Source organism: Lontra canadensis, unplaced genomic scaffold (assembly GCF_010015895.1).
Source record: "Lontra canadensis isolate GAN:19392208 unplaced genomic scaffold, GSC_riverotter_1.0 scaffold110, whole genome shotgun sequence".
NCBI classification, from domain to species: Eukaryota; Metazoa; Chordata; class Mammalia; order Carnivora; family Mustelidae; genus Lontra; species Lontra canadensis.
In genome coordinates this window covers 4,106,183-4,129,181 of record NW_022631104.1, presented here as the reverse complement: position 1 = coordinate 4,129,181, position 22,999 = coordinate 4,106,183, and the positions used below count along the sequence as shown (strand labels likewise).

At 55.2% G+C, this 22,999-nt stretch overlaps 1 protein-coding gene across 8 annotated transcripts in view; it reads left to right on the top strand.

Annotated features, from left to right (window-relative positions):
- Positions 1–21,404, top strand: part of GAS7 (growth arrest specific 7) — a 189,306-nt gene extending 167,902 nt beyond the window's left edge. For 3 of the 8 annotated variants that reach the window (XM_032840036.1, XM_032840038.1, XM_032840040.1), the window contains 8 exons: positions 276–391; positions 2,825–2,899; positions 7,893–7,971; positions 13,334–13,462; positions 13,802–13,925; positions 18,305–18,384; positions 20,042–20,140; positions 20,731–21,403. In XM_032840036.1, coding sequence (XP_032695927.1) covers positions 276–391; positions 2,825–2,899; positions 7,893–7,971; positions 13,334–13,462; positions 13,802–13,925; positions 18,305–18,384; positions 20,042–20,140; positions 20,731–20,844 — 816 coding nt within the window. In that variant the 3' untranslated portion in view covers positions 20,845–21,403. Of the gene's footprint in view, positions 1–275; positions 392–2,824; positions 2,900–7,892; positions 7,972–13,333; positions 13,463–13,801; positions 13,926–18,304; positions 18,385–20,041; positions 20,141–20,730 lie in introns of all 8 variants that reach the window. The other 5 variants (XM_032840041.1, XM_032840039.1, XM_032840042.1 and 2 more) reach the window with 3 other exon arrangements.
- Positions 21,405–22,999: the final 1,595 nt, after the last annotated feature.

The window sequence follows — 22,999 nt, the reverse complement described above, 5'->3', positions numbered from 1 at the left end:
CTTCCTCTTCTTTCCCAGGTTGGGAGAATCGAAGGTCATGGGCGTGGGGGAGGGGCAGCAGCTGCTGGGCTCAAGTCTGAGTGTGCCGTGAAGGTGGGGGTGGGGGCAGCAGGAGAGACACAAGGTGGGACAGTGGGCACAGCCTCTCTCTTGGGCTGAGGTCCCATCTCCAGGGGCACCTGGTTCCCTTTGGGGACGGCCTTCCCCACGCTCCATTCCCTGCCGCTCTGGACACCCCTGTCACCTAATGTCTCGTGCTTCTGTGTCCCTTCTAGGCTGATAAGAAGGACCCCCAAGGCAATGGCACGGTGGCTGGGTTTGAGCTCCTGCTTCAGAAGCAACTGAAGGGCAAGCAGATGCAGAAGGAAATGTCAGAATTCATCCGGGAGAGGTGAGGCCCACGCCCCTTCCAGCTTCCACGGCCACAGACAGCACCCCCTTGGCCCCTCCGAGTCTGAGGTCGGGGAGCGGCTGGGATGAGCACTGGCCGCCCAGCACTGGGCCTGGCTTGTGCCATGGGGAACGTGAGACCCAGGGCACCAGCTGTGACTCTTAGGACAGATCTAACTTGCAGATGTGTTGCTAAGACCTCGGTTTAAGGTTTGGACTAACATTTTTTGTTTTTTAATGGGTAGATCTTACCTTACAAGCTGGCCAACTGGCTTGTCTTGAGAAGGCCGAAAGTCTGGCAAGAACGGCTCACACAACAATGGGCCAGAGCCAGATGGCAACGCCCTGGAGAGGGAGCCTGAGGTCTGGTTTGCCGCAGTCTCCACCACTCCCTACTGTCTGCCCACACAGATTGCTTAGCTCCTTGACTTTCCTGTGTGGCCCTCATTGGAAGCTCTGTCCCTGTCATAACAAAAAAGGAGAATGTTATCTTGTAATTCATCTTTGAACCCAAACTGTGTCCCAGACCTGGGCGTCTAGAACCCACTTCCCCATCCCTGCATCCAGGGAGCTCCTGTGAGATGGAAGCGTCAGGTGAGGTCATTGTGACCAGCACAGGGGCTACAATAATGGTTTTGTTGAAGGATGGTTTGTCTGAATGTAAAAGAGGAAACCAATCCAGCCTGTTAGAAACAGGAAAAAGTATAAGGAGAAAAAATTCCTTCTCCACCTTCCCGCCTGTCAGTCCCTCCAAGGTCTGAGATCCTGTAAAGTACACACTTACCAGCACACACGTGCACATACGTGCAGACACACACCCCGCGTGTGCACACGCATATACACACGACTTGCCACCCGGAGTTTCTAGGGCACGCTGGACATACTTACAGCAAATGGCAACGTATTTAAGAAAGCTTTTTAATGATAACAATAATGTAATAATAACTCTTTGGCATTTTAAAGCACCTCTTTTCCTTAGGAGGCCTGTTTTCTGTTTGTATCATCAAATCTCTCTTTTATGAGCTATTACGCTGGCAGGGAATGGAGTGGAGTGTGAACACACACGCCCTGACTTGTCCTGTGAGCAAATAAATGGAACCTGCCATTACAGAACATGCTGGCCTTCCGTGAACAATGCAGACTTTTCTTGGGAGGCCCTCCTGAGCCAGGAGAGGCGAGAGCGGAGGTGGAGTGTGCTGGGTTTGGGGGCTTGCCGAGGCCCTGGCATAGGGCAGATGGGCAGGGCTTGGAGGGGAAGGCGTGCCTGGTAGGTGTGGTTGGCATTGAGGTGGTTTGGAGATGTGAAGCTAGGAGAGAGATGTGTTGGCCATGGGCTGGAGCTTGCATGCTGGCCACCGGCGTCACCCTGGGGAGGGCAGAGTGATGGCAAGGGAGTGACAGAACAGGAGAGAGACTCCAGCGGGCTCCGGAGCCCGACCGGAGGTGGCGGGGAGGGCAGAGCGGTGAGAGAGGGAATGTGGCTGTGGGTCTCTCGGGGCAAGGCAGAAAATCTTATTCAGAATGATGGCAGGGGGCTCGGTGAGGACCCCCATTCCACATCACCGCACCTGTAGGCCATCAGCTTCTGAAGCCGCCAGCCGGGAGCAGGTGCTACGGCCCTCGGAGTGTCTCTGGGGCTTCCCCATTTGCTGAGTGATGGGGCTCGGGGCTTCAGAGGGGTGGCCCCGGGTGTCCCAGTGCAGCCCAGAGGAGCAGTCAGGCAGTGAGCGTTGCCTTTGACAACACTCGAACACCACGGGCCAGATAAGACAGAACGCTCACGAGAGAGTTGCCTGGAAAGTGTGTCAAGGGCCCCCCTGTTGGAAGTGAAATCCAAGGCAACTTCCCTCTCTAGGGAAATGGGATCAGCCCCAGCTCTGGGCACTGCCTGGTTTCCATGGAAATACTTGTGCCCTTGCAGGCTTGACAGCTGGAGGCACAGGGAGGGAGGAGGGGCACTGGGAGGCCGCAGGGGGGAGGTGGTGCTCCTGCTTCCCAGCGGCTGCCACCACTTAGGAGGTCCTAGGTCCCAGGTTCTGGGGCCTGGAGGGAGACAGCCCTGGGGTCCCTGTTGGTCCATCATGAGTTACATCATTGATCTAAGGGCCTCCTGTGTGCAGCCCTGGGCTAGGAGCCGTGTGAATGGGAGCACTTCTTCGTGACCCAGGAGACAGATGGAAACATCTTTTTTTATAGATGAGGAGATAGAGATTTGCGCAAGTTTGTCCAGCCAATGAAGATTTTTTTAAGCACCTGCTGTGTATTGCGTGGATAAACAAGGGCCTTGAACTCTCAGAGCCTGTGGTCTAGTGGGTTTCTATCTGCAGTCAGTAAGCGCTAGGACTGCAGGTCAGACCCACGGAGCCAGAATGAGGTGGGTGGTTGCCCAATCTGGCACTGGAGAGCTGACCTGTTGGGTTTTCTCGCTTTGCAGGATAAAGATCGAAGAGGAATATGCGAAAAACCTAGCTAAGCTCTCTCAGAACTCCTTGGCTGCGCAGGAGGAAGGGTGAGTGGGGAGGACGGTGATGGGAATGGAGAGGAACCACCAACAGGAAGGGGGGAATTCTTCCTCATCAATCCCTGATCCCTGCGCGGTCCCACTGAAATGGGGAAGTTTGCCTAGACCTGGCTCCGAGGGGGCAAATTCCACATTAACTTCTCTCTAGTGGACAAGGGCCTCCCACCCATTCTGCCCTATTAGCTGGACGCTCTCCCCCCAGACACTCACCCCAGCACCCCTCTCTCTGAGGGCAGGCTGGTGAGACACCGGGTGAGAGAGGATTCTGGACCCAGGCCCTCGTTTAGAATTCTCTCCCGTGAGCCTGAAGCCCAGGCTCCCCTCCCTCTCCAGCTACAGTGGTCCAGACCTCCTTGGGTCAAGCCTGGGCTGGGGGAGGCTCTGTCCCACCCTCCCAACCACAGAGGGGTCCCTAGCGGTGGAAGACTTAAGGCTTCTCTGCTCATCTCTTGACAAAGACTTGAAGCCTGCCCTGGGAATGTAAAATGGTGTTTTCCACCATGGAAAACACTTTGGCAGTGCCTAGGAACACGAACCAGGATTACCGTACGACCCAGCAATTCTGCTCGTAGGTTCAGACCCAGAAGAATTGAAAACAGATACTCAGACAAAATACATGTACCCACGTGTTCATAACAGCATGATCCACGATAGCCAAAACGGGCAAACAATCCAGAGGTCCATTAAGGGACGGACCGATGAACAAATGGTGTCCATGCACACTGGATATGTGATGCAGTATTATTTCACCGTAAGAAGGGAAACAGCCCTGACCCAGGCTACCGTGTGGATGAAGCTTAGAAACATCCTAAGTGAAAGACGTGGGATGAAAAGAGTGCATGTGATGGGATTCCATTTATATGAAATGTGCAGATAGGCAAAGCCATGGAGGTGGAATGAGGTGGGTGGTTGCCTAGGGAGCGGGGAATGGAGGGTAACAGCTTCACGGGTTTGGGGTTTCCTTTCGGGGGTGCATATTCATCTGCTTGGGCTCCTGTAACAGAATCCTACAGATCGGGTGGCTTCCATGACACAAATGTAATTTATCCTGGTTCTGGAGGCTGGGAGGTCCCAGATCACGGTGCCAGCAGGGTTGGGGTCTGGCATGAGCCCTCCTCTTGAGTTGCAGGTCGCCTCCTTCTCCCTATGGTTTTCCCTCCCTGTGGAGAGAGAACAGGCTCCCTGGAGTCTCTTCTTGTAAGGACAGGAATCCTATTGAATCAGAGGCCCCTCCCCTTTGACCACATTTGACCTTAATTACTTCCTTAGAGGCCCCGTCTCCAAGTAACAGCCACACTGGGTGGCTTTGGCAGAGACACCACCATTTGAATTTGGGGTGGGGGCTTAGGGTTTCAATATATGAATTTGAGGAGCCACACTGGGGTATAGAGCTTAGGGCTTCCACATATGGGTTTGGGGGGGACACAAACATGAATTTGGAGTGGGGGCTTAGGACTTCAGCATGTGGCTTTGGGGAGGACACAAACGTGGAATTTGGGGTGGGGGCTTGAGGGCTTCAACATATGAATTTTGGGGCTACACTGGGGTATGGGGCTTAGGGCTTCAACATGTGACTTTGGGGGGGACACACACATGAATTTGGGGTGTGGGTCTTCAGCATATGGATTTGGGGGCTCCATAACGGGAATACACATGTTTTGGACCAGGGTAGAGGTGAGAGTTGCACAGTATAGTGCGTATACCTAGTGCCCTTGGATCGCCCTCTTTAAAACAATTAGTTTCACCTAAGGTGGATTTTTGCCTCCATCATAAAGGCAACCGGACTTGGGAGGGGAGAGCTGAAAGGCCCCGCCAGGTCTTCTCCCCAGTGCCTACCTCGCTCTGGGGGAGGCTGTGCTGGAACCCCTCCTGCAAGGGGAAGTGAGTCCTGAGGACGGAGGTCGTCCTGTCCTGGGTGGCTGTGGTCATCAGAGGGCCGCCCGCACACCTTGAAGCCTTCAGGGAACCGGCTGTGCCAGCCCCATGTGGCTTTCATTCCGGCCTCTCTGCGTGGGCTCGCTGTGCAGCCAAGAGGCCACCTCCGTGTGGTTTGCCACCGACCCCGTGGGCCACAGGGCGGCCCCTGCAGGCCCAAGGGGCTCCTCTGCAGAAATGAGCCCACCCCCGGTGGCCCCCTTCCACCCCGCCCACTGGGCCCTGAGATGGGGGTAGGAAGCGAGGGTGGGGTCAGTAGAGGGGGTCATGGGGGGTGTCCCCCCTCCACCCTGGCACGGAGGCTTTCTTAGATATCCCCTGCCCTGCAAATGCAGTGCTGCTCTCGAGGCTTCCGGCTTCCATCTCCTCGGCCTGGGCCACTGCCAAGGACACTGCAACCAGCCAGCGGGCTCGGCATATGCTCCCCGCTGCACGCGCCAGGCCTGCGCCGCCACGCCGTGCACACACATGCCCTTACAGACACAGGCCGAGCAGCACACGCCCGCTCGCCTGCATGCACGCTGTGCCCCTGCAACATGGTCATGAACGCATCCCCTGCTGTCGTGGCTGCACACACACACGCCTCCCAGCGGAGTGTGTGTATGAGGGGTGAACACGTGGGGTCCCCCCCCCCCACAATGTGCAGCGGTGCTGTTTGGCACTGACACACAGCTTTGGACATGAGCGGGGTGCCGGAGCCCAGAACCCTGGGGCAGTCCAGGAAGATGCTGGTGGGGGAGGGGCGGGCATCGGGCGCTGCGCCCAGGTCCGATTCCGCAGGGTCTGTGCGCTGGTTATTTATTCCGTCTCCCGTCTTTCTCGCCTGTGTGGGAAGGAAATGGGATTTGGGTCTTTTCTCGTTGGTAATGGTGACAGTGGCGTGCGTTTCCATTGGACATGCCTCAGACTGCATTGTGATGGAAATGTATGTCAGGTTTTATTTCTTTCATTAACCTCTCACCAGATGAAAAAAATCTGTCTTCAAGTGAGAGAATCTCTAAATTGCTTTTTTTTTTTTTCTCCTGAATTCCAGGGGGCCTGGAATTCTGGCGTTGGGTGGGGGGGGCAGGTGGACGGCGGAGTTCTGGGCGTTTGCAGCAGTGTCCGCCCACCTGTGAATGCCCAGCCTGGGGGCGGGGCCAGGATCTTGACCGGAGCCTGACACTGGGCTTCCCCCTTCCCACAGCCTCGCCCAGGTGACATTCTAAGGCTCCTAAGGCGGTCCTGGGGCAGGATTTTATGGAACTCGTTCCCTGCTGACAGTAGGCTCAGACTCTGGACCACCCAGGGCCCTTCTGGCTTCCGAGCTCTTCCTTGTAGGCTCGTGGGTAGCTCGGCTGCAGGGACAGACACTCTCTGTCCGCCTTCTTTTGAGTTCCCATTCCTCCCAGGCCTGCTTTTGCATGGCGCCCAGCTCTTGCTCTAGGTCTGTGATCCATCTTGACATAATCCACATGTAGGGCATCGGGTGAGGGTCGAGAGTTCTCTTTTTTGCCCTGTGGATATACAGTTGTCTCTGCCCTTTTGCTGAGACCATCCTCCGTCCCTCACAGAGCTGCTTGGCCCCTTTGTTACACGTAACTTGCCTGTATCTGGGTGTCTGTCTCTGGACCTGGTATCCTGTTCTCCTATCGGCATGACCCCCACGACTGTTCCTTCCCCCCAACTTTCCTTTCCTTACCCCTCCTTCCCCCTCCTTCCCCACCCACCCATCTGCCAAATCGGGGGAGGGGCCAAGCCGCCCAGCTTCCAGAAGCTCAAGCCCTTGCAAACCAGCTTGGAGCACCCCATTCCTCACTCCCACTCTCCAATGAGCTCCCCAGGGATCCCCAGCCAGGACCACCCCAGGGGACCTTTCTCTGCTGCCAGACTCCTAGAAAGAATTGCTCAGTCCTTTCCTTTCCCATGAGCCAGCACCACAACCAGACAGGCTGGGACAGTGGCCACAGAGACTTGTTTTGTTCTTTTGGGCAGTTCTCAGCTGCTGGTGGCCCCGCTGGAGGCCCATGCTGCCTTTTTACATCAGCTTTGCCACCCCACTCACGTTTTATGGATTCTCGGGGGGCAGGTGGCTTTTTGATGAAATGGAGGCACCTGCAGGGTCAGCCTGGGTTTACTGGCTGGGGAAGAGGTCTGGAGCCAGGACCCATGGGTATTGCTGGAAGCAAATCGAGGCTCAGGGGTTCCAAATCGTGAAGGGCACCAGGGCCGCTTGTGAAAGCCTTGGGGATTTCGGGAGATCGCTTCTGTTTGAGACGTCTCCTTGGAGTAGAAAGTGATTAGCTTTCAGGACTCTGTCCTCCTCCAGGAAGGTGTGGGCAGCACCAGAGCTCCCAGCCCAGATTCAGGACTGGCAGGAGCCCCGCCTCTGTGGAGGAGGATGGATGGCCTTTCCTGCTGCGTGGGTGTCTGTGAGAGGCAGCCTGGGGGTCTGTCTCCGCTCCCCCTTGGAAGTCTGACCACTGGAGGCTTATCTGCAGGCAGGGCTGTTGCGGCACCCCTTTTTTTTTTTAAGATTTTATTTATTTATTTGACAGATAGAGCCAGAGAGCACAGGCGGGGGCCGGGAGGGGAATGGCAGAGGGAGAGGGAGAAGCAGGCTCCTATCTGAGCAGAGAGCCTGGCACAGGACTCCATCCCGGGACCCCAGGACCCCAGGACCACAATCTGAGCCAAAACCAGACACTTAAACAACTGAGCCACCCAGGCACCCTTTCGTGGCACCTTCTGTTTGCAGACGGCTTCTCCCTGAAAAGGCGGCTGGCCTTCTTCCTGGATAGACCAACAAGCATTTGCACTGTCCATCTAGGAGCCAGGGGTGGGCCCCGGGAAGACACAGTGACAGTAACACGCAGGTGTCCAGGCTCCCCGCCTGCGGCTGTACCCCATCTTCCTCTTGCCTCTCCCCGGCTTCTCTGAGTTTCCAGATGTTTCCCCAGCCTCTGCTAGCACCTGCCCCTCAGCTTGGTTTGGGCTATCCACCCCCCCACCGGGAGGGGTTGCTGAGATCTCTGATCCGGGTCTGATGTTCTCCCTTGTGTTGTAGGTCCCTGGGAGAAGCATGGGCCCAGGTGAAGAAGAGCCTTGCGGATGAGGCGGAAGTCCATCTCAAGTTCTCCGCCAAGGTAAGGTGGCCTCTCTGGGTTGGTTCTGTGCAGCCATGTACTGCTGAGGGGCTTGCCGTGGTCTCTCCAGTGTGTCCCGCCGGCCCCTTTCCGTGGTCCATGGTGTGGATTTCTGGTGCGGGGAACCAGAGGCACAAAAGCAACCATCAGCCAGGGTACCCACTGTCCCCAGACGGTAGCATCAGGAGGCATAAATGTCCATCAGCATCTCGGAGAGTCCTAAAAGGTTGATAAGGGTTAGTAGTTATAAATACTTATTACCTTTGTTTTTAATATAATTTGCTAAGTGCAGACCATTGCATTTTTAATGATGGCCATCTTTAGCAACCAGCTCAGAAAATTCCTCCAAGTTTAGCGTTCAGCTCTGTGAGGTGAGGGTGGGTACCCCTCAGTCCCTCAGGGGACCCTCACTCTCCTTTGCTGGGCATGTTCTGTTTCTTCATGCTGTCAGGAGAGACTAGACTGTGCCCCAGACCTTGAGGACAGTGGGGTTTCTGTCCTGTTCACTCAGAATCACCAAATTCCATCCCAGGCTCTCATCTATTCTTCAGGGGAAAAAATAAACCCAGTGTCTAAAGGAAATAATTCATACTAAAGTGTGAATGACTGATGGGGTGACCACGAGCATGGTCGCCTTTTAAAGGAAGAAAGGGTAGCACCTTAGGGTAGCACCATTCTCGGGGACCTTTGCTTCCTGGGGTTCACGCTCTTTCCACTGCCCCCAGCCAGACACATCAGCCCGACAAGGTGCTCGGCAAAGCACTTAAACTCTGAGCCCCCGTTTTAAAATTGAAGGGCACACTGCCTCCTTTACTACCGTAGGAAGGTAGCATCTCCCCAAAGCGGCTGGCTGCTCCTCCCTGACTCCCACACTCTGCATTCATGGTTCCATCTGTTCTCCAGAGCTTTCCTCATAAGAGTCACCATTCTGAGTTTTGAGGTCCCTATGGGAAGTGCGCTGTTGGAGGACAGGACTCCAGCTTTGTACACATCTTACCACCCCACCCGGGGATGGTCCCCTTGCACAGAGAAGGCACAATGAAGGGCTCACATGATTGGGACCCACGAAGGGGCTTTATAAAGATCTGGGGGGGTGAGGAGAAAACAGTGCTGTTGGAAGTCCCCTGCTTCGGAAGGATGTTAGCTCCCCGAGATTGGGTTGACCCATGACTCAGCCATGAGTGAGACTTTCCGGGCTCACAGTGGCACCCTAACCCGGCCAGGAAGCCCTTGGTGGGAAATTTTTACCAGTCAAACGAGGTCTTTTTTCCTGCCTTGCACAAAGTAGTTATTTTCAAGCTGCCGATGGGGAAGTGTTCCCTTCAGGCCTCCCTTCTCGCGTCCCGACCCCAGGGGGGTCTCTGCTGCTGGGGGAGATGGCTCGGGGAGGCTGCCTCTGTGCAGGAGAGCTGAATCCAGCCTCGGCAAGGTTACCTGCTGGGTCCCCAGGAACCCTGGCGCACCCGGTGTTCATCATCAGGACCCTCCGGTCTTGTTTCCAGGTGCTCAGCAGGTGACAAAATGCTCTCCAGCTCAGATCCCAGTGGGGAGCAGCTCTGTCCCACAGGGTGTCTGTTGCGAGTAGTGGATTCTGAGGTGACCCACACTTGTGTCTGATGTAGCTGTGCATCAGGGCCTCCCACAACACCCTCTGCACGTTTGATAATTTGCCGAATGGCCCCCGGAACTCAAGGAGACCTGTACTTAGGTTACCGGTTTATTCTGTATTAAAGGACATCATGAAGGATACGGATGAACAGCCAGGTGACGGGGTACGCAGGGCGAGGTCCGGAAGAGCCCTGAGCTTAGGAGCTTGTGTCCCCATGGGCTTGACCAACTCACCAACCTCAAAGCTCTCCAAACCCGATGATTTATAGATTTCTGTAGAGTTTTTATCCCGTGGGGATAATCGCTTATTAACTCCACCTCCGGGTCCCCTTCCCTCCCCAGGGGTTCGAGGAGGGGTGGGAAGTTTGAAGCTTCTAATCATGGCTTGGGCTTTCCGATGACCCAACCCCCATCCTGAAGCTCTCCGGGAGACCACCAAGGTCACTTCATTAGAACGAATGATGCTTCTCTCATCCAGGAAAAGCCAAGGGATTTAGGAGTTTTGTCTCAGAGACCAGATACTAGCTCAAAAGATGCCCCTCGCCTCTAACCGCTCAGGAGAGTTACAGCGCTTTCAGGAGTTCTGTCTGGGAGCCGGGGACAAAGGCCAAAATACACGTTTGTTGTATTAGAGTATCCCAGTGGGTAAGCGTTCTAGAGGGTTATGTGCAGGGAATCACTCCTTGGCCTTGGTTTTATCCACCATCTTGCCAGTTAGCATCTGCATATCACAAATGAGGGGGGGCAAATCAAGGCTCCACTGAGGCTCATGGTCACACAGCCTCCAGCTCTGCTCCGGGGGAAGCAAAGGGCAAGACTTAGTCAATCAGCCACTTGCCCCCCCGGACCTTCTCTCTGGGCAGACCAGTGGCATTTAAGGCACAGGGGACTTCCACATGCTGCCGATGGGGGGTGGGGAGGGGGACTTGGGACCAATGTTCACGGAAACCAGATGTCCGATGAGACGTCTGCTGCCCCCAGCCTGTCCGTCAGTGTTGGTGGCCTTAAGGAACCAGATAGCAGCCCCGTGGGAGGACAGTGGTTCCTTGAAGGCAAAGGAGTTTATCCCTGTGCCGTGGATCGTAGGGTTCCAATATGCCCGAAACCCATTTCAGCATCTGCTTCCAGAGGGCTCGTTGAAATTCTGCTCCGTATGTTCCTTGTCGGGGCAGCGGGGGAGGGTGCGGGATGAGTGCTCTTTTAAGAAATGCAATTTCGTCAGCCATCTTTCAGACCGTGCTTGTCTCCCGGTTCCAGCCACCACTCCTGGCAACAAAGCTCTTAACAAAACAAGATTGCCATATACAAAGGAAGTGATACCTGGCTTCAGCTGAGGAAGGGAAAATGGGAAAATTCTTTCTGATGGAAGAGAAGTCTAATCCGGCAGGAGAGACCATGCGTGCAGACGGGACATTTTAGGGGGACAGTGGGAGTCAAGAGACGTTGGGTTCTATGTTGGGGCTTTCCCTAACAAGCTTTGGGACCTGGGGTGAGTCTTAGTGTTTCTCGGCTTTTTTTTTTTTTTTTTTTTTAATGTGTGAAATGAAGAGTTTGGACCAGATCAGTGGCTTGAAGCTTATTTGACTGGGACCCCCAGTCACACATTTCCCACAGGCAGCCACAACATGCAGGCGCCCATGCCCAGATAGCCACATACAGATACGCACACACGTGCATCACCAAGACAGACGCTTCCCAAAGCCGCCCTTGTCCTTCTGCCTAAAGTGCACTCCGGTGCTCTCTCTTTCTAATCCAAAAGCCAGTCCTGACGCTATGCTCCCCACTAAGCTGATTTCACAACTCTCAGGCCAGCTCAGAAGGTCATGAGGGCAAGCGTCCGGGAAGGCCTTCTGGCCCTGGGCAGACTAAGGTGCTCAGACATAAAGAACAAGTAGGGACGGACACCCAGCCAGCATTCTTAAAGAAACAATTAGTGTTTTGAAAGAACACTTAAAAATATAGGAGAATCCGTGGGTTTCTGTCTATGGGATGGCATGCCTGTGACCACAAGTGGCATTACGTTTCCAGGAAGTCAGTTTGGAATCTGGGGGACACATTTTGGTGTATTGGCAGGTTCTGGGGCCCTTCCCCAGACCACAGGACCTGGGGCTGGGACCCAGGAATCCTGAATGTTGACCCTCTGGGTAGCTCTTGGGCACATGAAATTCTGGAAATCAATTCACTTCCTAGGCCCTTGGAAAGCGACCCCCGAGTTACCAAATCAACAGACTGAGTTCAGCCTCATCAGTCGCCCCCCCCAAAAAAACAGGAGCAGATGTCCACGGCAACTAAGTGAGGCCACTTCTCCGCCAATACCTGATCTATATGGGAAAGTGACCTTCGAGTTCTGGGCAGCTCCCAAGTGTGTAATGTCCCGCAGGCTGCCAGCAGGTGGGGCTATCTTCCTAGGCAAGGCCGCTTCTGGGGGCTCAGAAAAATGAGGCATTTACATGCGGGGCACGGTGTTTGGTTGGCTTGTGCTCTTTTTAGCCTTTGAAGGTCATCAACAAAGGCATCCACTTCTCTCCCAGGCATAGGGCACTGAAGGTTGTGTCATTCTCGCAGGTAGTAAAGGGGCACCCGCCCCGCGCCATCTCCGACCAGATGCTGTGGACACAGCGGGACAAAGCCCGCAGGTCTCCTGCCCTCTCGGAACTCACAGTCACGTGTATTTGGTGGTTTAGGGCTACAAACACGGAAGTCCTGGGGGCTCTGGAGAAAAAGGGAGTGTGGCAAGAGTCTGGTGAGGAGGAAGAAAGAGAAGCAGTAGAACCCGTGTTGGGAGGTCCTGTGTTCAGGGAAGTTCAGCTGAGCCTTCCAGAGGTGCTTCAGGGACAGGTGCAGGGCGAGGGACCCTGGAAAGCTGGAAGAGGGCCGTAGGAGGCCAAGTCGGGGGCCTCCGGGAGGCTGAGCTAAGGCACTCTAGGAATCTGAGCCAAGGTACTCTGGAAATCTGAGTCAGAGGGCTCTGGGATGCTGAGTTGGGGGCTCCGGGAGCTGAGTTGGGGGCTCCGGGGGGTTAGTTGGGGGGTTCTGGGAGGCTGAGTCTGAGAGCCTGTCGCCTGGGCTCTGGGCTGCTCCCCCGGCTCTGACCACAGCAGGTCCACACTGATCTGGAAAAGCTCTCCTTACGAAGGGAGTGGGATAGGGAGAAGAGAAGGTGCTTGAGAACCCAGCCCCTCTCTGGCTCTCAGGAGTAGGAGGCCGGCTCCCTCCACCCGGAGGGAAGGTACACCTGTCTCCATGTGGGCTGGAGAAGTGAGTTCCTCCCGGCCTTGTGCGGGGTTCCCACCACGGCTTCCTCGAGCTCTGAGCCGTGTCCAGACCATCCTTGTCGCCTCAGGCACCTGGCTCATAGCAGACATTGAGCAAACAGAACTGACCCAAGCTCATCTCATTAAATGGCCCACACGTGGCAGTCACTGTGCTCCGTGCTTGGGGATGAGGAGATGGTGGCTTGGCTTCTGCCCCCAGAAAAATCCCACTTTGGAAAGTCAGCAGCATCGGCTCAGGACCCAAGCAAAGTCCCGTGAGAAGCCGTGGGTCCCCGGAAGGGCAGGAGGCCACCGGCAAAGGGCTCGGAAAGGTTTGGACACTAAGCTGTTGGTCTGTTGGTGTGAATCCTGGGGTCTAGCCAGCTAAGGCGACCCCCCAACCCAAGACCTGATGCGTGGCTCCTTGCATCTTCCCTCCTGCACCGCTGATGCCCTGGGGTCCTAAGCGTGTCCCCCCTACCCCCCACTGTCCTCAACAGCTGCACAGCGAGGTGGAGAAACCTCTGATGAACTTCCGAGAGAATTTCAAGAAGGACATGAAGAAGTGTGACCACCACATCGCCGACCTCCGCAAGCAGCTGGCCAGCCGCTATGCTGCGGTGGAGAAGGTAGGGGCCTGGGGGGCCCAGCCTGGTGGCAGAGGCCTTTGTCCCCGGGTGGTGGGTTGGGGGTGGGGATGGGGGGGTATGCTAGCCTCCAGCTTCGGGGTGGGGTGTGGGATGGGGGCACATCCAGCCCCTGCCCGTTGCGGCCATAGAAGGGCCCTTCTGGCTCCAAAATGGGGTGGCAGGTGCCGTCATCTGCTCAGCACTGCTGGGGAAAATGTCCACGAACACGGGGAGAAGAGAGGACCCTTCCCCAGCAAAGGGGAGGCCGGGCCGCGGAACCTGCAGGGCCGTCCCGGCTCAGAGCCCCGTGAGCAGCTTCCCTGTGTCGTTGGACCCCAGGCCCGGAAGGCCCTCACGGAGCGGCAGAGAGACCTGGAGATGAAGACCCAGCAGCTGGAGATCAAGCTGAGCAACAAGACGGAGGAGGACATCAAGAAGGCACGGAGGAAGTCCACGCAGGCTGGTGAGTGTGGCCGCGGGCGCCCCGCCCCTCCGCCCCTCCCCCGGGGCCTCAGAGGCGCAGGAAGAGGGGGCTGGCAGGTGGAGTGCCAGCAAGGTGCGTCCCAGGACCAGGCTGGGGTTGGGGGCTATGGCGCTGTGTCCAGGCCCTACTTATGTGGAGCTCAGGTCAGGAGGTGGAGAAACTCCTCCCCGTGCCCAGAACTCAGGCCTCCCGTCTACCCAGCGTTGCCATGTCCCCAGCGAGTGAGGCTCCAGGGCTGCCCTGTGGTGATCAGGGGGACCCCTGCCCCCGCCACAGAGTCTGACATTTTGTCCCACAAAAGAACCGGATTTCAGAGTCTCCTGCAAAGATTTCCCTCCAGTGAGTTGGTTTCTGTTTCCACCGTGTGGCAAAAACTAGCCGATGCACAAGGAGGGGGAGGACGGCCTGTTAGAACCAGTTAAAAAAAAAAAAAAGGCAAGAAAGACTTAGTCTGTATTTCTTCAGGACATCCAAGTTGAAGGTCACGCCAGGACAATGCTGTTTATGGCTTTCTGGGATTAAAGCGCGTGCTGTCGTTAGGGTTTGGATCAGATGGTCTCCCTTCTCACCTGAGTTTCTGGTGCTCTGGCACAGTTAAACTCATTACAGGACGGAGCAGCCACCGTCTGGACGGGACAACACAGTGGTATAGAAATAGTCACAGAGCAGTGTAGTGTAGACTCGACATTTGATGGACAAAGATCTTAACCTGGTGGTGATAACCGGATCCAGAAATAGAAGGCGTAATATACTTAACCGGGGATTGGGAAGGCAAACCCAGGACGGGGAGAGCCTATTTCAATTTGTTCAACTTATTTCATTATTTTAAAAAATAAAATTAGGTCGCCGCTTGGCCAAAAATAAAAAAGGTAACCAGCACTTAATATAAAATCTTATCCGTTAGAGGATAATCACCATCAACACTTCCTCATGTCTGAATTCTTAAAAATGTTTTCTTAATATTTAAATGTAGACTCATTAGATGAGCTTCTCGTCTATGTCCCGAACTTATATTTTTACCAATGTAGCTTCGAGATAGTTCTGTCACTTGTATGTTTATTTACCCATCTGATCCCATACGTAAGACTTTCTCAGTGGTCGAATGATGTTCTCGTGTGCTGAGATCAGACCCCCAATTTTTTTTTTTCCATGTTTCCCGTGATGGACTCTTCTAGGACTTTGAGATGGTCGGTGGGTGTTCAACGATGTTGTCACTGTAGCTGCGTGTCTGTGAGTCTCAGTCCGTGGAGGTAGAGAGCGTGGATGTGAGTTTCCGGGTCAGAGCGTTGGGTTTGTTTACGTGGCTGGTTCCAAACTGCTCTCTGGAGAGGTGTGTCCACTGTGGGCGTGTAAGGGATGCCCGTCCCCTAAGCTCTGGTCTGCACTGCATGAGACCAGACTCCGCCATCCGAGCTGTCTGGTGAGAACCACTGTTTTGTTGGCGATGTACGTTCCTTTTTGAGTGAATTTGAGCTTTTCGAAAATTGACTTCTCTGTGTCATCTGTGACTTTTTTCTGTGAACTGAACCAATGAACTCCCGTCCTCTCCCGTGTTTCTTTTATTCTGACGGATGGATTGGCAATGAATGATAGGTCAGGAAAATTAAACTCCTGCGGTTTGAATTGCAAATATTTTTCCAAGGTTGCCATTTACCTTTTTTTTTTCTTTATATTCCTTTCTTTTCTCTCCATGCCCTCCCTGACCCGGCTTGTTTTCTTCTCGAAATTTTTGGTAGAACGGTCTTTTTTTTTTTTTTTTAATTTATTCATTTGACAGATAGAGATCACAAGTAGGCAAAGAGGCAGACAGAGAGAGAGGAGGAAGCAGGCTCCTGGCCGAGAGAGAGCCGGACGTAGGCCTCGATCCCAGGACCCTGGGATCATGACCTGAGCCGAAGGCAGAGGCTTTAACCCACTGAGCCACCCAGGCACCCCCGGTCTTTTCCTCTTGTTATAAGTTCTGGGTTTTGTGATTTAGAAAGAACTTTTTCAATATATATATTTCCGATCGCATTTTTTCTTTGGCTCCAGGTTTAAGAAGTAAACACATGCATATTTGAGCCGCCAGGTGTTTCTTTGAACTCACACCACTGCTTTTGGCCTTGGTCCTCAAGTTTTGATTTTTTTGTGTGTGTTTTCATTTCTCTCGTACCCTAGGTATCTTGCTGTCCTTCTCATAGTCTCGGTAATTAGCTTTTTATTTTCATTTCTCTCACATTCTACATAATCTCGCTCTTTGCACTTTCTAGTCCATTTCAGCCAATTTCAGAAGAATGTTGATGTTTCCGCCAGCCAGAACCCTGCCTAGCAGTAGAGATTTCTGGTCTTGCTGTTTGTGTATTGGGTTATTGTGGGTTAATCAGGTAACACGGTGTCTCAGCTCTTCAGTTTGGAGTTACGCTATGACAGAAGTGACCCATCCTCGTCCTTGGATCTCTGTGAAAAATTCTACCTTTCCAAAACCCTATCTGTGTGCCGGGCGCCAGGCCCTCTGCCTCAGGGCGTCCACGTCCAAGCCCCCCCAGTCTTTCTGCGGGGAGCGGGGGGTATTTCTGTACCCTTCACAGATGGTGACAGTCCTAGAGCGCTGGGACCCAGGATCCCACCATCTCTTCTTCCAAAGACACTGCTTGTCCCCATGTTCCTGGATGGCCCCTCACCGGGAAGATGCCCGCTCTTTTTCCTTGCCTCTGTCCCTCCCTTTCCTCTCCTCCGTCCTCTTTCCCAAAGCCTCTGGAAGGGCACACCTCTGGGTCCTCGCGGGGCTGGATTGCATTTTGTCATCATTGCCGTCACTGTAGCTCATGTTACTCTTGTGCCAACTCCGCCAGCGTCCGTTGCAAACACTAGACATGTCGCGACTTCTTAATCTTCCCGTCACTCCGTAGATGTACCGTTGCTCTCCCATTTTGTAGGTGGTGAGCCTGAGGCACACAGGCAGGTTAACTGACTCGTCCACGATCGCACAGCTACCAGACAGTGGAGCTGGTAGGACAGCCCAGATATTCCGGGTCCAGAAGCCATGACCCTAATTCCTTCTGTTCCGAAGGGTACCCTTAGGCTGGCTTCGTAGACAGAAGACACCGTCTCCTACAGCTACCCGATTCCAAAGCATGTTCTCAAGATCAGGGTCGACAAAGAGGGCAGTGGGGGTTTGAGTATTGTAGGTTTGTAGAGGGACATGCTGACCGCCCCCCACCGCTGTTGGTCAGGCCCGGGCTCATGGGCTCCTGGTGGGAATGTGTTTGCAGTGACGTATGTACTCTCTTCTCTCCAAGTCAGTCCTTCTTGAGGTCAGGGACCCATTCACTGGTGATGGATCAGGACCCCATGGTTGGGTTCTGTTCCTCAGGCTCATCTCCCAGCGAGTGGGGTGGTTCGTCGGAGGGGGCTGCTGAGCTGGGCCCTGGGTCACGTGGACATGCGTCTCCCTGATTTCTTTCACTTCCATTTCAGGATACACATGAACCCAAGGGATGTGGTTAGAGGTATAACTTTGAATCCGCGGCAATTACTAGGTTTAGAGCGAATCGGTTAGCTTGGGGCTGGCTCCCGAGTTTTGCCCATTGAGAACACAGACCGTGACTCCCCACCATCTCTGGAACCCCGTGACAGTCAGAAAACCAAGGTTCTTGGGGCTGGCGCGCAGCGGTCACGCTTGCACCTGTTGTACAGTTTGTTTTCTTCCTAATTACAAGATGTTTCACGTGTACCTGCCTTCTGGAAAATAGCAGACCAGCCGTCAAGACTGAAGAGTTCAGTGGGTTTCACATCTCTCTTTTGTGAAATTAAATGTGGCGGGAAGAGCTCACTCCCTCCCACCTATCCCCTGTCGCCCAAAGTGGCCACTGTCCTGGGCTTGGCGCGTAGCGTACCCGTGTGTGTGAGTGAGCCGCAGACCGTCAGACACTTTGTTTTGTGTTTTGGAATTACATTCCGGCACACGTATGCACACACGTGCAACTTCCAGACTCTTCTTTAATGCTTGACTCCTTCTAAGTTGCTTATAACACGTTTTAACTGAGAAAGACTCTCCAGTGTCAAATGAAAGTGCCATCTTTAGAGAGGGAAGGATTTCTTGGGTTCATGGTAGGATTGGGGGGTTCCTAGGAGCACCCCCCCACACACACACACACATACTGAGAAACCTTCATCCTGGGTTCTTGGTATCTGGGGTCAAGCTCTGATGGACACTCATGATACAGGGGTTTCCCCTTTCCTTGTCTCTGTTCCCCCTTCCTCCACTTCCCAGTGGCCTCCGCAACCCAGGGAGAGGAGAAGGCATGAGGCACGGATGGGGCAGGGCAGCCATGGTGAGGACAGGACAGAGTGTGATGGTGGCTAATGGTCTTTTCCAGGGGATGACCTCATGCGCTGCGTGGACCTCTACAACCAAGCCCAGTCCAAGTGGTTTGAAGAGATGGTGACCACCACGTTGGTGAGTGAGCAGAGATGTGAGAGCTTGTCCACGCGGGGCTGGTGCTTAGGATGCCCTGGGGGATGCTGGCGGGCGTGTGGGGGATGGGGCAGAGGTGGCCACAGAAGTGCCCATTAGATCCTCTCCACCACTGAGGTCAAGACCTTGACTCTGGGCCAGTCTGTGGATTCAGATCCTGCTTTGGCACTTCTAGCTGTGAACACAGGCAGGGGTTGGGTCTTACTACTATTCTTGGGCTATCCCCGGAGGGGTCAGAGTTGACCAAGGATGCCTTCAGCCAAGCATACGGTGGAGCCTTTAGGACAAATAGTCAAGTTATAGGAAAAGCGTGACCCTACCCATCCCCGGCAGGGTTGCCCGTCCTAGACAGAGGACACATACGGAGTGAGGTTGGGATAGCTGTTTAGAAGAAATGGGAATGGAGGTCTCTGATCAAGAAGTGCAGGGAATAGGCATCAGACCCCCTTTTTTGTCTTCCTGAGTATTTTTTTAAAGATGTATTTATATTTATTTTAGAGAGAAAGAGAGCGCGGTGGGGAGAGGCAGTTGTGGGGGGATCTCAAGCAGACTCCATCCTGAGTGCAGAGCCCGACCTGGGGCTCAGTCCCACGACCCTGAGATCTAGACCTGACCCGAAAGCAGGAGTCAGAACTGACTGGGCAGCGCCCCCTTGCTCCGGGCACCTCCCGAGTATTTCTTACGAAGGGACAGCATCTTGTCCTCAGTGCGCTCCCGTTGGGCTGGACGACGAAGTGTGCTTGGCACTTGGGCCAAGTCCACTGCATCGTCCACTGCCCAAAGCCAGCCTCGTCCATCCGGCACAGGACAGACTAACTCTCTGCGTGCCCAGGTGTCCGCCCCCCGGAGCAGATGAGAGGCCTCCCCCAGGGACCATGACCTAGTCTTCCTCCTGGTTAATCTCCTAATTAAGCCCCCCGCTTTACCCTTCTTCCCAGTTAATCACCTGGGCAGTGACCTACTTGTGCACAGAATAGCAGCCTGATCCCCTAAATTCCAAAGATGCAGAACCATCTAGAAACCGAAGGACAAGCCCTCTCTCTTCCATTTGACCATGGCCATCTGACTCTTCACCTACATGCGTACCCCACCCCCACGTCCCCTGGCCTGGTCTCTAGTCTGCCCTTGAACTGGACAGAGGAGAGGAGGCAGAGGCCCAGGGACAAAGCCCCAAGAGCCCGAGACACAGAATCTCTACATGCGACTCGTGTCCAACCTGACGGGGAACCGGGGCCGGGGCTGCCCTGCGGCAGAACCCAGACCCTGGTTTGAACCCCACTCCTCCCATAATGCCCTGGGCTTTGGGCAAGTGATGTCACAGATAAGAACCTCTCTCTTAAAAAATGACAGAAGACAGTTAAGTAATGCACACAAAGCTCTTAGCACCCACCACGTCCCGCAGAGCAGGAGTCGGGAAACCGCAGCTCCTGCATCTCCCCTCCCCCAACCTCTCCCCTGCCCCCTGGATGCTGGGGGGCTTTAGCCCCCTAAGGGTCCCCTGGGACCCGTTTGAAGCAGGCGGTGACTTGTGCTGTGTGGCTAGGGTAGGCTGGGACCTGCGTGGGGGCAGGGTCCCCCACGCTGTGGGCTTGGGCTCAGGGCTGTGTCCCGTCTCTCCCCTCCCAACCACGCCGGGCAGGAGCTGGAGCGGCTGGAGGTGGAGAGGGTGGAGATGATCCGGCAGCACCTCTGTCAGTACACACAGCTGAGGCACGAGACGGACATGTTCAACCAAAGTGTGAGTCGCCTGTCCAGGACCAAGACCAGCAGGACCCCGGCGGGAAGGGGTGGGGGAGGGGCGCCGGGCAGGGTTAGGGTTAGGGTTAGCAGCCCCTCCAAATGCCTCTGTCCTGACGGTTGGGGGGTGGCAGGTGCATGGGCCCGTGGGATGGGCTCACGGACCATCCTGGGCACCTGCGTGGGTCATCCCACGCGCCAGCTCTCAGCCCAAGGACAGAGAAGGTCGTGACAGTTAAAAGAGCTGAGACCTTATTGCCTCCCCTGGCAAATTTCTTGCCAAAAAATAAATAAATAATCCAGAAACGTTCAAATTCCCTGAAGCTAACGTTCCATCGGCCCTGTCCTGGGATGTTAAGGTGGGGACAGGTGGAGGGGGTGGTCCCGGGCCTGGAGCCCTGGGGCCCCCTGCCCGGTCACGCAGGCCCTCGGGCTCGCGGCAGAGTGCAGTGAACGAGACGCAGCGTGGGGACGAGAGCCCCGGGGTTCTCCGCTCTCACACCCCTGTGCACCGCCAAACCTTGCAGGGGCCTTTGTTGTCCCCGGCACGGCCGCAGGCTCTGACTGTGACCCCTTCTCCGTCCCTTGCAGACAGTTGAGCCTGTGGACCAGCTGCTTCGAAAAGTGGATCCAGCCAAAGACAGGGAGCTGTGGGTCCGAGAGCACAAGACAGGCAACATCCGCCCCGTGGACATGGAGATTTAGATGGGCACGCACGGCCCCGGGGGGTCCTGCCGAGGAGAGGGGCTGGGGGTCCCGTGGAGAGGAGGTGGCCGCGCCCGCCACGGGGCCCGCTGCTGAGTGCACCTGCCTCCCACCCACTGTCCTGGTCCTGGTCCTGGTCTGCCGAGCCGGGGTGATTCCAGAAGGGAGGCCCTGCGGGGAGCGGTCAGTGCGTCCAGGCCGAGAAGACGGATCCACAGCCCCGCCCTTGTCCCCAAGGCGGAAGCCCCCCGACTCCTGTGCTATGTTTGCTGCTCCAGGGACACACTGAGGCTGGAGCTTGGTGGTCCCTGCCGAGCCCCGCAGGGGTCACCTCCCCACCCAGAGCCAGCCGCGTCACCCACGTGTGCCCCTGGAAGCCCCGAGGCCCTCTGTCTAGCTGGTCCCCTGTGTCCCGGGCTTTGGGTGGTCATGGGGGAAAGGTCCCTGTCTCCAACCAAGTATCAAGATCAGAATTGTCGCTGGAAGGCACTGCTCAGCTCAACAGCCCCCCACACCCAGAATTCTTTGCAGTCCAGCCCACCCTCTTTCATTTTTTTCATTTCATTTCTGTCGCATTCTGGGAGCTCACATCCTGGCTCTTGGCCCCTTTTCCATCATCTGGGGTCTTGGGAATAAGGCCTTGCTCCTCTCCGCACAGACAGACCCTGCCTGGAGAGGTCGGGATGGCACTACCTCATTCAGCACAAGTCAGAGTGTTGAGTCACGTCTCACGCTAGGTCAGGCATCTTCTGTCAAGTCTCCGGGCTGGAAACCCCATTTCATCCCACCCTTTGCTGCTTCCTCAGGGAGGCTCCCACTGCCCACCCCTGCCCCGTCCCAGGCTCCTCATGGGGCTGGCTCAGTCCCCTGTGGGAGATGGGTTGGGATGGCTCTTGGTCACCCCTGCCCATCCCCCACAGAGGGCTCCATCTGCTTGTGTTGGGGGGGAGGTCCCCGTGTGGCTTTCTCTCCCTGGTGGGCATTGCATAGGGAGGGCAGACTCTCACGGCCTCAGCGGGGTGTCCCCTTCCAACCAGTGTCCTGCCATCCCAGCCTCATTTTGTCCTGCACGTTCCGGAGCCCCGCACGGAGCCCTGCTTGGTGCTGGTACCACCTTTCCCTTTCCCCACCTCCTAATTCCTGGGAAACCCGGGTCTGGGCGTGACATAAGAAGCATTCAGGACACCGCTCATCAGTCCCTCCCTTTATAGAAACACAGCAAACCCTGCTCTCCACCATGTCAAACCCTGAGAATCCACACCAAGGGACCGGAAGAAGTGGTGACACCCCAGTCCCCGCTCACACCTCACACCCCGAAGGTGGTCACTTGGCCAGCAGGGGACAGATTCTAGCCCAAAACCCACGCCCTGAGAACCCATCCTTCTTCACTCCTCTTTCCCCTTGGTAACTTTGGACGTCCAGCACCTGTACGCCCCCTACAAGGGCAGAGTCCTAAGAGCACAACTTCTGGGTCCCTCAGTCTTCGTGCCGGGAATTGATGATTCACTCATCTTGAGTCTTTTGGCACCTCTTTCTTTCACTGAGACAGAATTAGGCTCTCACAGTTTAGAAAGATGCCCAGTGTCCTAGAGTAAGCCACAATTGGTCACTTGTCCCGTTGAACCATCCCAACCAAGAAGGTCAGTGTGCAGGTTGGGTCTGTCCCTGGCAGGGAGGACCGCTCCTTCGGGATTGGGCGTTGGGCCATGACACCAGCAACCAATTTTAGGATGTTCTGTCTTGGTTTGTCTATGAAAAATGGGTGCTGGTAGGAATTGCCTTGTGACCGAGTGGACTAATTTGTGGGTGATTTTCAACTGTTCAAAGCCAATAGCCTTGTTACTAACATAGATATTTTGAGTGTGATATGGCTCATTGGGTTTTTTTTTCTCACTCCCTTGCGAAGACTCCCGAGTCTTCTGGTCCTCCCGGAGACAGGAGGCGGGGGGCTCTCTTGCCTCTCCCAGGGGAACCTGAATTGGCCCAGTGTGGGTTTTCTGAAGTCGTTCTCCCCCGCCCTCAGCCCGAGCTCATTAACCTCCTCACATTATTTTCTTTTTTCTCTGTGCTCCTTCCTTCATCAAAGAGCTTAGTGAGTTCTGGGGACAACACAGGGCAGGGGAAAGCCCAGCATCTCTCCTTTCTGCATAGACCT